This window comes from Asparagus officinalis, chromosome 8 (genome assembly GCF_001876935.1).
Source record: "Asparagus officinalis chromosome 8, Aspof.V1, whole genome shotgun sequence".
NCBI classification, from domain to species: Eukaryota; Viridiplantae; Streptophyta; class Magnoliopsida; order Asparagales; family Asparagaceae; genus Asparagus; species Asparagus officinalis.
The window spans coordinates 18,472,304-18,486,189 of record NC_033801.1 but is presented as its reverse complement, the minus strand read 5'-3'; the positions used below and the strand labels follow the sequence as shown (position 1 = coordinate 18,486,189).

General features: G+C 33.6%; 1 protein-coding gene across 2 annotated transcripts; it reads right to left on the bottom strand.

The window, feature by feature from the left end:
- Positions 78–4,950, bottom strand: LOC109822308 (tRNA-specific adenosine deaminase 2). 2 transcript variants are annotated; one of them, XM_020388490.1, is made up of 8 exons: positions 4,848–4,950; positions 4,091–4,156; positions 3,550–3,587; positions 2,211–2,277; positions 1,603–1,762; positions 1,429–1,525; positions 943–1,046; positions 78–402 (listed from the first exon to the last, which is right to left on the bottom strand). In XM_020388490.1, exons 2-8 carry the CDS (start codon positions 4,154–4,156, stop codon positions 359–361), a joined length of 576 nt encoding a protein of 191 aa, XP_020244079.1. In that variant the 5' UTR covers positions 4,848–4,950; the 3' UTR covers positions 78–358. The 2 variants fall into 2 exon arrangements, with proteins under 2 accessions (XP_020244079.1, XP_020244080.1); XM_020388491.1 differs by lacking the exon at positions 4,091–4,156.

The following is a 13,886-nucleotide window of genomic DNA, read 5'->3' as shown; positions in this document are numbered from 1 at the left end:
CAAATCAATGCCAACAGAAAAGGCTTTGGAGAAGAACAAAATTGATGAAAGTGATCTCAAATTTTAAGCTACATAAAGAACAATAAAAATTGTGTAATGAATTAATTCGATCTTCTTGTTTTTTTGCGGAAATGAATGACAGCCTTGCATTATAGCGGAGTTTGTACATTAATACCTTGCCACTGACTTCAAAAGGCATTTTTCCCCCTCCTTCATGTGTTTCTTTTTAATTTACATGCAAAATATTCTTGAAAAACAGAGAAAAGAGATCAGAAAAATAAAGCTCTGTTCGTTGAGACTGTTTGAATCCAGGAGAAAATTGCTCCAATTTTTTTTTTTTTTGGTGGGAATATCTACTCTAGCATGGAGCAAGAGTTCGTACTGGCCGATGAGGCTTTGGAGCTGCAATAGGATAAAGAGATAAAAAGAAAGCATGTCAGTTTAAACAAATTTGAACTCCAAGATATCAGTGTATTTTACCAACGGCTGCATAAACTCAAATTAAGATGGCATGTTCTCCCTAGATATCTATATATAAATTATAAAGCAAAAGTTATTGTTCTCTCAAATCTTGTTTTTGTTCCTAGTTTCTTAAGGCTGCACTATTGAGACCACATTGGCTCCCTAGATATCAAATTCTAGATTACAAAGCAAAAGTTATTGTTCTCTCAAATCTTGTTTTTGTTCCTAGTTTCTTAAGGCTGCACTATTGAGACGACATTGGCTCCCTAGATATCAAATTCCAATTTCCTGTCGGCAAAAATCTCTTCTAATGTAATACATATTCACCATTAATAACTGAAGCTCTGGAATAAAATTTCATTTGCATATGAATGGATTTTACTTATATCTTGTTGATATTTCCAAAAGGATGTTTAATAATGTGTGAGCAAATAAATTTGAATAAGGACTGTGAGCTTATAAAATGTATAATAGACTTACCATTGGGATTTCCCTGTTCATAAAAACTCCGCAAAAGAGCAATGGCCTCCGATGACATGAATCCTCCTGTACATTTGAAGCCCTTTCCATGTAAGCTCTCTTCACTGCCACAAGAAAATAGAAGTTCAAGCTTTAATTATGTAAAAATCATATTAACACTACAGGTGATATTTGACCTTGTCCATCAACTAAAACAAAATAATTATACGCCAAGCTCCTTAACTCACATGATATTAAGTTTTAATGACTGCTGCAGTTTCCAAATCAAATTCATATTCAACCAAAGGTGCAAATAAGTAAGATAATCTAACCATTTAATTTCTTATAAAGTTACTCTCTCATACAGTCTTAACTACTATGAGCAACTTTGAAAAAAAAAGTAAACATAGCATTTTCATGTAATATAAACTCCTAAGAGGAATATATGAACATACTGATTATGGATTTAGATATAAAACTCTAACAAATTGATCTCACTCCCAATACCTGGACATCTGCTCAGAATCAGTCCGATGTAGTGATAAGATAGATCCACATCCTCCAAATTTATCATTAGCACAACCGTAGTAGACCTCCCTTATTCCTGCTCAAGAAACACATGGTAATCACATGCTAATCTTAAAGAAAGCTCAACTTGAAGCCCAGTTAGTAGGTTTATACCAAGAATTGACAATGCTGAGGCACACATTATACATGGTTCACATGTAACATAGAGATCACATCTTGAGAACTTCTCTGCAACTTGCATTTGATTAAGTCCATCCGTTTGCCACTTATCTAGTAAAAAATCGATAGCTTCCATTTCTGCATGTCTTGTAGCCTGCGCACAAGATTTAGAGGGAAAGCATCATAATAAGGAATAAGGCTATAAGCTAAAAAAGGTATGGATTGATGCAAGTTGTGGTTTCCTCTGAAGCAGAAATGTTAGGATTAATTAGAAATCTCTCCTAAAGCATGTGCCGGGAATCCAATGGAAAATGTTCAGGTATGTCAGCTCCTACGGTTGGATCATATGAAGAAGTATAAAAAGGCTTTACTCAGGGGTGATAAGAGTTTTGCAGTTTTCTAACTTAAATGGACTGATGACTTGACCTATGATCGACTGAACCACCACCAGTTGCTCGTGATCAAGCTTATACTAACAGGAAATATAGCCTATGTAGTTAAACATTTGAACAACAATCAAGAAACAAAGACATATCTAAAAAAAGCTTAGTTATTACCAAGCCAGACATTCTATTCATTTGAACAAAGGATGAGACTCATACATTTCGTGTTTCAGTTGTTTTGTTGCTCCCAGAAGCAATAACCTTGTCATTCTCCACAATCACACACCTAGAAGTTGGGAAAGAATGAGCAATACATAAGCAATAAATTTATGTAAAGTCTTTCTTCATAGAAACCCATAATATACAATGGAAGCTGCAAACCAGATATGCTTATCTTAGCCAAAACAAAATGCCTTCAGAAAGCTTTTCGTTTAAATATCACGATGTCATAAGTCCTACACTCCTACTACAAATCCATCACATGGAAATCAGCATGCCTTCTTTAAAGATATTGGTTTATAAAACTGTTCATGAAATTTCTATAATTTCAGTTCATTATGTACGTCATACTTTGACCTACTACAAATCCATCACATGGAAATCAGCATGCCTTCTTTAAAGATATTGCTTTATAAAACTGTTCATGAAATTTCTATAATTTCAGTTCATTATGTACGTCATACTTTGACCTACCCATGAACTATGCTTCAATTTTGCCAAAAAGCACATAACACATGACAAGAAAAAAAATAAAAAGGAAGAAAAATGCATGTGAGGAATGAAGAGCTCTGCTACAATTTTAAAGTGCCCTTACCTACCATCTCACTTCCCCTCCTTCCTTCTCCATTTCACTCTCCTTGGACTTCTATGTTCTTCATATCCTTATTAACTTTGTTTGATATACATTGTATCCAATAACTCAAACAGCTTAATTCTTTGGAAAAGTGGTTTCTTGACAAACTTGTTTTCATTCAATATCTAGTTTCTTTTCATTCTGGGTTTCTTGCCAGAATGAATATCCATCCACTGACAAGGTGGAGAGCTACCTATAAAATAAACCCAGTACCTCATTTTGCAATGATGGTAAAATCTTATTTTCAGCTTAAAGTAGCTGATATTCTGTTATCCACTCTGGGAAAAGGCCCGTCTCTATTCAATGAATTATTCAACAATAGAGCATATTTTTGGCATCATCTGGATCCTAATCCTCACCTTAGTGGTGCTTCTCAATTTGGCATTATTTTCTCGTGCTTTTGTTTTCACGTACTCTTTAAGACATATCTTAGACCAATCTTTTCCATGTAATATGAATGATTGAGGCTGTGATGGAAGGTTGAAAGTGTTGGACAATTATGAATTCGAGGGTGTACAATATTGTGATCTTGCTGCTTTTAGACTTCATACTTTCAAGGAGATGGTGCAATTGTATCCATGTGTTTGTGTGCACTCATATCCTATCCGATGACTATGTTTGTGATGCTAGATATATAGATTACCTGATAAACCACAACAAAAACAGTACAAAAATATTTTCTAAATGCGGCACGGATTAACTTACCCAATTGGGACTTCTAGATTGTTGAAAGAAAACTTAGCCTGTAATTGGAAGAGAAGGAAATAAACAATAGCCAAAGGAGATATTTATTTTTGAATAACAAAAATAGAAATCTGAGATCAAGGAACCAAAAAATAGACAAGGTCATTTTTCTCATATCACGCAACAAATAGATGAGATGTTGTAAGGATTCAGATATTCTTTAATTATATGGTAATAGGAAAGACTCCAATTCTCTTAATCCTTATCGCCTATCTCAATTTTAATGGATGAGATCACACCACCTAAGATTTTCACTATCACAAATAGATGTTTTGATCATAGTGGTTTTCAAGTTTACAAGTGGTTTTCAAGTTTACTAGTAGTTTTCAAGACCAAAGTGGTTCTCAAGATAACAATAGAAATCCTATGTGGCATGATCTTATCCGCTGGAAGTGATAATGATGGCAAGGATTGAGAGAATTGGATTATCTCCAATTACCACCTAATTGGAGAGGATCTGAATCTGCTATTGTAAACATATCGGGGTTTACAGGGGTTTGACCTGCTCTAAAGCAAGTTCCATAAATTCAACTGCTGATGCTGAATAATCTATTGTGGCCGCTTCCATCTGAAAATAAATTCTAACTGTAATTAAAGAGAAGGATAATATGAATATTTAATTCAATTTTTATTTTTCCTTATTTTCTGAAGAATTAGCTAATGAAATCGCGTGGGATAGGGTACGAGTAGGGGTGGGTTTGCTAATGCAGTACGAGTAGGGATGCATTCGGTTCGGATACGATTCGAATATGATACTTATCATATCCATATCCGCTTTTTAAAATGGATACGGATACAGTTCGGATATTCATCGGTAAGAAAAAGGCATTATCATATCTGCACTAAACGGAAACGGTTATGGTTCGGATATTAGAGAGTCAGATACAGATATGATATTCTCTATTTATTTGTGTGTTTGTGGGTATTGGGAATGGGGGTGGAATTGGCACTTAGGTATCAGTTGAAAATTTTTAGCACTAATATTAGTAGCTTGTAGTTCCTAATTCCGAAGCAAGTTTTAGCTTATAACTTGCTACTTTAATTCAAGGTGCATGTGCTCCAGAACTTCAAAAAATTTTAAGCTAAATCATTTGTCAAATAAACTAGTTTTTTTCAGTTTTCAGTCAATAAAGGGTAGCAAATTAGGGCTTTTTATCAAATAAATTAGGGCTTTGCACTCAACGAAGGGCTAGAAAATTAGGATTTTTTATCATACAGATTAGGGTTTTTTATTCAACCAATTAGAGTTTCGAATTCACCTTAGTGTTAGAAGAAACCGAGGAGGAGAATTTTCGGAGGTCGCTGTTGATGGTCGGTCGAGCTTGAAGGCGGAGGCTTGAAGTCGGTCGAAAGCGGAGGCTTGGACAGGCGGAGGTCGGAGGTCCAAGGCGGAGTCTTGAATGGAGACGGCTGAGGTCGAAGGCGGAAGTCGAAGGCGGAGGCTTTGAGATCGCAGAAGAACAGCGAAGGATTTTGATCACTGCTATCGGGTGAATTTTCATCTAATTTAAATCGGGTCGGGTAGAGGATAAGATGGGTTGTATATATAATGACCCGATTCAACACCAAGTATAAAAATTAGTTGAGTTATAAACATCCGGATATCCGGAATGTATCCGCAATGAAAACCCAAAACAAAAAAACAGAACCGAAACCATATCCGAATGGTTGCAATCTTTTCCTACAATATCCACTTTTTTAACGGATACGGTTACGGTCGGTCCGGATATATCCTGAGTGTTTTGCACCCCTAAAGTTAAGCCATAGCGCCCATTTGATGAATACGATCTTTTAAAATTATGAAGATTATATTGTTGAGAGGTTGGTTTCAGACACAACATCTAATTGGATTTTTCGCTTCTCATATAGCACTACACATATACTAGAAAAAATTCATATTAGACGTCTGTACTCTAAAGGGCTGTTTGTTTGCCTAAAAAAGAGGGAAATCAAAGAATAGGAAACATATTTCTAAGAACAATTGTTTTGAGATTGTTTGGTTGGCTAAAAAGAAGAAAATCAAAGAATGAGAGATGAGTTGTCACATTATTATTGGATGATGTGTGTGATTTTTTAAGAAAATTTGTTTTAAGGTTGTTTGGTTGGCTAAAAAAAGGAAATAAATTATAATAAACCTATTTCCTATAATAGGTTCTTTTTTTGTGTTTGGTTCATTCATAAAAATAAAAAAAATAGATGAGATAAAATGAGTTATCATTATATTATTGGATTATGTGACCCACACTTAAGTAAATCGATTTCTTAGCTTTTTGGAGGAAATAGGTGGAAATGAAATATTAATGAGATGAGATGAGTTGTCACCATATTATTGGATGATATGAGTGATTTTTAAAGATGAGATGTTATGGAGATGAGATGAGTTGGATGATGTGACCCATTTCTTGTGTTTGGTTTATTTTTAGGAGATGATATGAGTTGGATGATGTGACCCATTTCTTGTGTTTGGTTTATTTTTAGGAGATGATATGAGATGAGTTGTGGGATGAAAATAATATTGACCCATTTCTTGTGTTTGGTTTATTTTTAGGAGATGATATGAGATGAGTTGTGGGATGAAAATAATACTTTATTGGATGTTGTGATGAGTTTTAAGGATGGAAATGGATGAAAATAATATTTTATTGATTTCCATGCACACTTTTCCGTTTCTTGATTTTTAGGAAACCAACCAAACATCCCCTAAATTGAAGAAAACTACAACATTATTTGTAGGACTAAGACAAAATCTGAATAATAAATAAAATCCTAATTTTAGATAACATCAAATATAAATCCAAACAAAATAACAACTCCAAATAAAGTACATAACAACTTCATCCTAATCGAATATCTGAACTTTAAAAAAAATCCTTAAACAAGAAAAAAAACCTTAAACGCCCTAAATCCAATCTGTCCTTCATAGTGGTTTTGAGGAGCATAGAGCAAAGGCGAGGTGGTTGAGTAAGATCAAAGCTACACAATTTTAAAGTACCAAAGGGGCTATCTGGTTTATGATTTAATCTTGATTCATGGAAAGAATTTAGCAAAAAACATAATTAAGATCATGTGTGTGATAGATATTGAAGAGGATTTGCATAAGGAATAACATCCAATCAAATTTTGTTTGGTTGTACAAGAATTTTGTTGAGAATATGTGACTAAATTCACATATCCGGTTAAAATCAGCATAATTTTAGGGAATTATATTTGATGCATTATCTTATGTGGCAACCTCAAATCTGTATATAAAAAATAACAAACAGATATGTATTTGCTAAAAATCCATGATTTTTAATTTATGGGTCCCATTATTTAATCCAATGATGCAAAAATGCATGGAAACAAACAGCCCGTAATTGATTTCGTCAGTCTGCAAAATTTTATTTTAGATAATTTCTTGTAAAGTGATCATTAACCAAAGAAACCATTATAATGTTAGGATGATTAATATTGAATCTAGACATATTTAAGTTGAATTAAGCAATTTGAGTCACTACAGCTCCTAGTCAACATTCCAACTAACCTTTTTCACCTAATCATAGAACATGTCCGATCTTGCAGTGCTGCTTTTGCAGCTTTTCTCTTGATGCTTCTGTTAATTTATACACACAAGGATGATACAGGATGATACATGATCTTATAACAATATTCAACGTAGCATCACATTTTTAGGAATTTGGATCATTTCCATTAAAAAAAGTAGTGAATAGACGGCTACTTTTAATCCCAAATATTGATTATTTAGTGGTTGATTTTGATAAGTTTAAATCTAACATTCATCGTACTCCATGTGTTGCACTCATTCCTACTTTGCACACACAAAAAAAAATATTATAATCACCCATTAGATAATTAGATCAATGGTTGTAATTAAATAGTGGTTCCTCCACTACTTTTTTAGTAGTGAAGAGGATCCAAATCTCATTTTTAGACCAATAATACGAAAAATATTATTCCAATTGTTGACCGTTAACATTTAATTCAAATTGGAATTGCAATTTAAAAATGGTAAAGTGTGTTAGATATTTTGTTAAGAAAAGATAATTTTTCCTTCATAAATAGTAATAAATTTTTATAATTAAAACATATTTTAATTAGCAATTAAAAATATGTGTAACGGCTATATAATTATGGGGAACATTACAAAATTTATGACGAACGTTACCGTATTAATTGCGGGTTTTGTAACGTCTCTTTCTAAGACCATATATATATAGTCATATGTTGAGCTCGGTTTTGATAAGGAAAACAACAAGTCTCTTCTCTCCTCTTCATATTATTTCTTCATAGTATTGGTTTTATATTTGGGCAACTTTCTTTATCTGAGCAGAAGCTCTGTACTCTCGTTCAAGTACAGAGGCCGGCCGATTCCGGGGGTTTTTACCGCTAGGGGAGAGGGGATCATCTGCGCCAGGACGATAGGCAGGTCCTCAATCTTCTAGGACAGTGATTACACGACTGCTCCCAATCAGGCCAAATTTAATTATTTATTTTTATTCGGATTTAATTTACATGCTAATTTAAGTTTATTTGATTTTTTCCAATAATCTACAAGATTGAGTAGTTTATAGCTTTTGCTTTTAATTCGAAAAAAAATTTATATTAAAAGTATTGTTCATCGTTTTTACTGCTCATCCGGAAAAAATATATATTTCTTTCTGTTTAAAAAAAAAGAGAAAATTAATAATAGTTAATTTGTTGTAATTTGCTTTACTTGCTCTTGTTTATTTGTTAACTAATAATTTAATTTAGTTGTTATTAAAATTTAAAAAAGGAAAATTTTGTTACTGTTCACCAAGGGTTACTGTTCACTCGAGGGAGTTTTTCTTTTTATTAAGCAATTTTATTATTGTTCATCTAATCTAATTGCTTTCATTATTTGTTGGCGTAACTAGTAATTAATACTATTAGTTAATTGCTGCAAAAAAAAGGTCACTGTTCATAAAATTCAGGCACTGTTTCATACTGTTCAGAAACTGTTTTATTACTTTATTTTAATTGATGTAGTTTTTGGATGATCCATTTGCTAAGCACAACATTTCTTTAATTTGTAACTGATCTTTTATGATCTGCATACTATATTTGTGCCATGTGACATGATATATATACATATACCTCTTAGTGATAAGAAGTGTGTAACTCATGTGTAAACAGATTGTACTATTAGCCAAGTAGATATGTGCTGAATGTTGTCACTATGCATTCAAAGTTTGTGTATGTGTGAACCTCATATCTGTTACGTTATACATGCACTACATCTATAGTCAAAATTGGCACGCTATATATATATATATAGACTGTAACTGATGATGAAATACTCTAACTCGGTTAATAAACTATCTGTTTAAATATTAAATCTTTCTATGCTATAATGCTTATCTAACATCTAAGACTCCTATCATCACATAATATATACATGTATGTTTCCTATGCTTAGGAGTGAAATTCATCAACCAAGCATACATGGTTTTGGAATTTTGCATGCATGAGCATTTAAATTACTCCCCCCCCCCTAAAGTATTGTATTTACATCAGTCACAATAAAAAATTGTGCTTAATATGACTATGTAATTGCTAACATAAATGCTCAAATGTATTATTTATTGTTAATTCCTTTTTGCTTTATCAATCACAAGGAAGGAAACCGTTACCAAATGTTTATTGTGTGAATCCATTGTTAATTAATTTCCTGCCAAGATACATGAACAATATTGCTAATATGATTTTGAAAAGCTTCAATTCATTAATTGATGTATACCAAACTCATTGTGAACCAACTTAAAGAAGTCAATACTGGAGTTGGACTCAAGATTGATACTAATAGCACATCCATATCAAATGGTAAGTTGTATATTCTTAAACCCTTTTATTTGATAATTGTTATATTTCCATATGAAACATGTTATATTCAAGCATGAATAAGAGGACCGGAATTATGAGAATAATTCATATGCATAAATTTAAATTTAGAAAGTCTCTTTTATAGGCAACCAATTTAAATTTGGAAGATCTCTTTTGTAGGTAACCAATTTAAATTTGGAAGGTCTCTTTTGTAGGCAACCAATTTAAATTTTGAAGATCTCTTTTGTAGGTAACCAATTTAAATTTGGAAGGTCTCTTTTATAGGCAACCTAGAAGGTCTCCTTGTAAGCAACAAATTTGCAACTTCTTATAATACGAGAATTTAAAATTTATGCATATGAAATATGAAATATACTTTAAGAAATGAAATCATATTATAAGGTTCTCTTGAATGCTTTGCATGTAACTATTAGTAATTTCATTCATGTATGTACATATGCATGCATATAAAGATATAACTGCAGTATTTTAGTTTCATATTAGTTTGAAATATTTAGATATTAAGGTCAAATTCTAATCTGCACAAACTCTATGCAGTTACATATTCAGACATAGACTATGATTTTTATGATCATAGACCATGACCTTTTATGCTAACATGTTTTGATGTCCTATCATTTTAATATTGACTAGAAAGAGTAATTTTTATAGCTCTTTATTTAACTACATGTAATGCTTTCTCTTGAGATTTCAGGAAATGATTAGAGTTGATATAAATATGCTCTGTCAACTAATATGCCTAGTTACAGGAGATGTGATGAATCAATTAATGTTCTGGAAAATCAAATCAAGAGGTATATCTTATATCTTCAATCTATATGATGAATAAAAGTTCAAAATCACTGAAGTTATATTGAAATTAGTCTATCAAATAATTAAAGTTGCTATTAGGTCCCTTTATCCTTATAAGTTGTTTCAAATCAATCCCTCCTCTTGCTACCTGTACTCTTTCCTGAAAAGATTGATTTGAAAAATGGCTTAAACAAGAAGGGGACCTAATGTCAAATAAAAAACTAATTATAAAATAACTTGATAAATATATACAACGCCTACTGGGCAAAGTTGTGATTCTAGACTTTGTAAAGTCTAAAATGAATCTTATTGACCTGTTGACTAAGGGACTATCCAGGAGTATGGTTCTGGATTCATTGAGGGAGATGGGGTTAAGCCCATAGATGAGGTCACTGACAGCGGCAACTCAACCCTTATTTGGAGACGTAGTCCCAATGTTGGTTCAATGTAGTAGAAACAAGCTACACTAGTGACACTCATGTGGAGCATCGACCCAGATATATTCATATATCACTATGTAGCTTGTGCTACTACCTCTTCTCTATGATGACAATGCTCTTATGATACAGCTAGCTAGGCTGAGTTTTACTCTTAATAAGTCTAACGTGTGTATTATGAGGGGTATTAAATAAACAGCTGTAGTACCCTTTGAGGACTTACCTACGTAAGAGAAACTGTGATGGCCGCGGTTGGGGGGGCTGGGCTAACCCCTAGAAACTCTCATGAGTCGGTTATTGTGAGCATGGCTTTTAACGCTCAACCCGCTTTGGTATATAGATGAAGATATATTATATGTGTTTTTATCAATACCTGATTCAATGGCCTAATTCAAGGCCTAGTCCATTATGTCCTCAGGTGGCGATAAACTCACTAAAGAAAGGTTCAAAGCCGGAAGCTATCTCTCCTGAATTCACGATACGAAAGGTTGCCCAACCTATATTTATTTTATGATTTCTTGATTTATTTATTGGTTTTGAGTTTTCAGTCAATATTGCCTTTGGGGGGGAGACTGTTAGATATTTTGTTAAGAAAAGACAATTTTGCCTTCATGAATAGTAATAAATTTTTGTAATTAAAACATGTTTTAATTAGCAATTAAAAATATGTGTAACGGCTATATAATTATGTGGAACATTACAAAATTTATGACGAACGTTACCGTATTAATTGCGGGTTTTGTAACGTCTCTTTCCAACACCATATATATATAGTCGTATGTTGAGCTCGGTTTTGATAAGGAAAACAACAAGTCTCTTCTCTCCTCTTCATATTATTTATTCATAGTATTGATTTTATATTTGGGCAACTTTCTTCATCTGAGCAGAAGCTCTGTACTCTCGCCCGAGTACAGAGGTCGGCCGATTTCGGGGGGTTTTACCGCTAGGGGAGAGGGGATCATCTACGCCAGGGCGATAGGCGGGTCCTCAATCTTCTAGAGCAGTGGTTACACGATTGCTGCCAATCAGGCCAAATTTAATTATTTATTTTTATTCGGATTTAATTTACATGCTAATTTAAGTTTATTTGATTTTTTCCAACAAAATGATCTTATACAGTCAATACTCATGTGAAAACAAAGTAGAATTTGTGAGACCATAGGATCTGGAATCTGAGTTGAATGACTCAGGAAGGAACACTTGAGTTTTATTTTATTTTATTTTCATGCATGAGATGCATACTGGAAAGTTTGCTAGCATACTGCTTCACATTAATGTTTGACTTTATATACCAATTCACATTAGCCTTATAAACTGGAAAGTTGATTTGCTTAACAAAAAGCTAAGCCAGCCAAAAATGAGCTAAGTGCTACTTTGATTAGAAAATATAAAGATTAGCAAAAGATTAGTTTCAGAAGTCAGGTGCCTAATCACATGACTCAATAGATTAATAGTACAGGGACTGTGATGGAGTCAGAAAAATTGATTAGTCAATTAAGCAGCACATGATCAGCCTCTTCCAGGTTGCAACCTGTACTAAAAAGAAGATCAAATAGCATTTATGTTTAATAAATCTTTGTAATTTTGACTAAAGTTTAAAACTTTCGATGATATACGTAAACGCGTACATGGTTGTGTCAAAAGGGCAGGTTGACTTATAGGTATGTTGCTAACCGATTTGGATTGAAGTATAACCATGAACCATAAGGGTCATATGTTAGTTTTTATTTTCAGTGTAGTGGCCCATGTTTTTTTTTAACTAACAAATTTAGTGGTCACAGGTTTTGTTTTCTCACGTTTTTATAGTTTAAGATAGTGGTCATGATTTATTTTTGTTATATAACTACTCATGTTTTATGCTAAATTCCTATTGGTCAACAAATAAAGTTAACTACTCACGTTGATGGAAGGTGGGTGGTTTCTATTTAAGAGGCTTGGTCCTCTCTCTACCTATGTGGTGAAAATTTTCTCTCCATCAAGAAAATTTCGGAAAAGTTCATGCGGGTTAAGGGAGAGAAACTCAAGCCTTCAAGGTTATTCATCTTGCAATCAATTTCTCTTCAAGTTTCAAATCATGGATCTAGGTACGTTTTCTTAATTAGATTGTTCATTGTGAAAATCATATTGTTCTAAGATCTTGGTATTATGATGAAGATTGATTTATTTAAGAATTTAAGTTTACATCATAAACATCAGGCTGAGTCTAATATTAATTTAGAAGTTTAAGCTATTAGGTATTGATTCTAGATTTTCACTTTAACTCATCATCTTATGAATGCTTATCCGTCATCCTAGACTTCAGTCTAAACCAACAATTGTAGAGACAAAAACATGCCATCAACATACATAGGATTTGTTCTCATTAGTAGGCTAAGCAGATCCCAGTCACTCTTGATACGTTCTAAAGTAACAATTCCGTTTTGCGGTTAAATTGGTCTTAAATGTATATTCATAACCAAGCTAATCAAACACTTAAACTGTTAGGTATTGTGACGTCAGTTTGCTCTTAAAACCATTTGTCTAATGTGGGACCATACACACATCTCGGTATAGTTAGCTATATTCTAATGCAGATCGTAATACCTGACATAGTTTGATTAGCAATAATATTTGAAGATTAGCTTCATTAGATTTTTTCCCCCTGACTTATAAACTCGGATATCATCTAATATTATAGCAGTTGCATTAAGGGATTTTTTTTAAAAGACATTTTTTGCTAAATAATTAGCAAAATCAACCATTTTGCTAATTATTTAGCAAAATCGACCTCTTTTTGGCCTGTTCGATTTTAAAAAACACCCTGCTCAAAACATACGAGACTAATAGTCCTATATGTTTTGAGTGCATTAGTTGTCAGCTAAAACAAAAACCAAAAGTATACGGGACTAGTAGTCCCGTATCTTTTCTTCTACTAGCGTTCCTCCATCACTCCTCAGCGTACCCTTCGATTCCAATCCAACCAAAAGTATCTCATCTCCGTCGCCATCAATGGAGCCAGAGCCCCAGCTCCTCTTTGCCGCCATCGACATGGGCACGAGCTCCTTCAAGCTCCCCCTCGACCGCCTCACTTCCCCCGTCCTCCTCGGCAGCAGCCTCCCCTCCTTCAAATCCTTCCTCCCCCCTCCATCTCCAGCTCCCTCTCCGCCCTCTGCTCCTTCTCCCACCTCCTCTCCTCCCTTCCCCTCCCCTCCCCCTTCCTCATCCGTG

Bases quoted from the DNA above. Each gene is read 5' to 3' on its own strand.
- LOC109822308 (XM_020388490.1), bottom strand. From the start codon at position 4,156: ATGGAAGCGGCCACAATAGATTATTCAGCATCAGCAGTTGAATTTATG. The intron at 2,278-3,549 runs GTAAGTTAATCC...CCCAACTTCTAG, and splicing joins AATCTAGAAGTCCCAATTGG to GTGTGTGATTGTGGAGAATG. The intron at 1,763-2,210 runs GTATGAGTCTCA...TCTTGTGCGCAG, and splicing joins AAACAACTGAAACACGAAAT to GCTACAAGACATGCAGAAAT.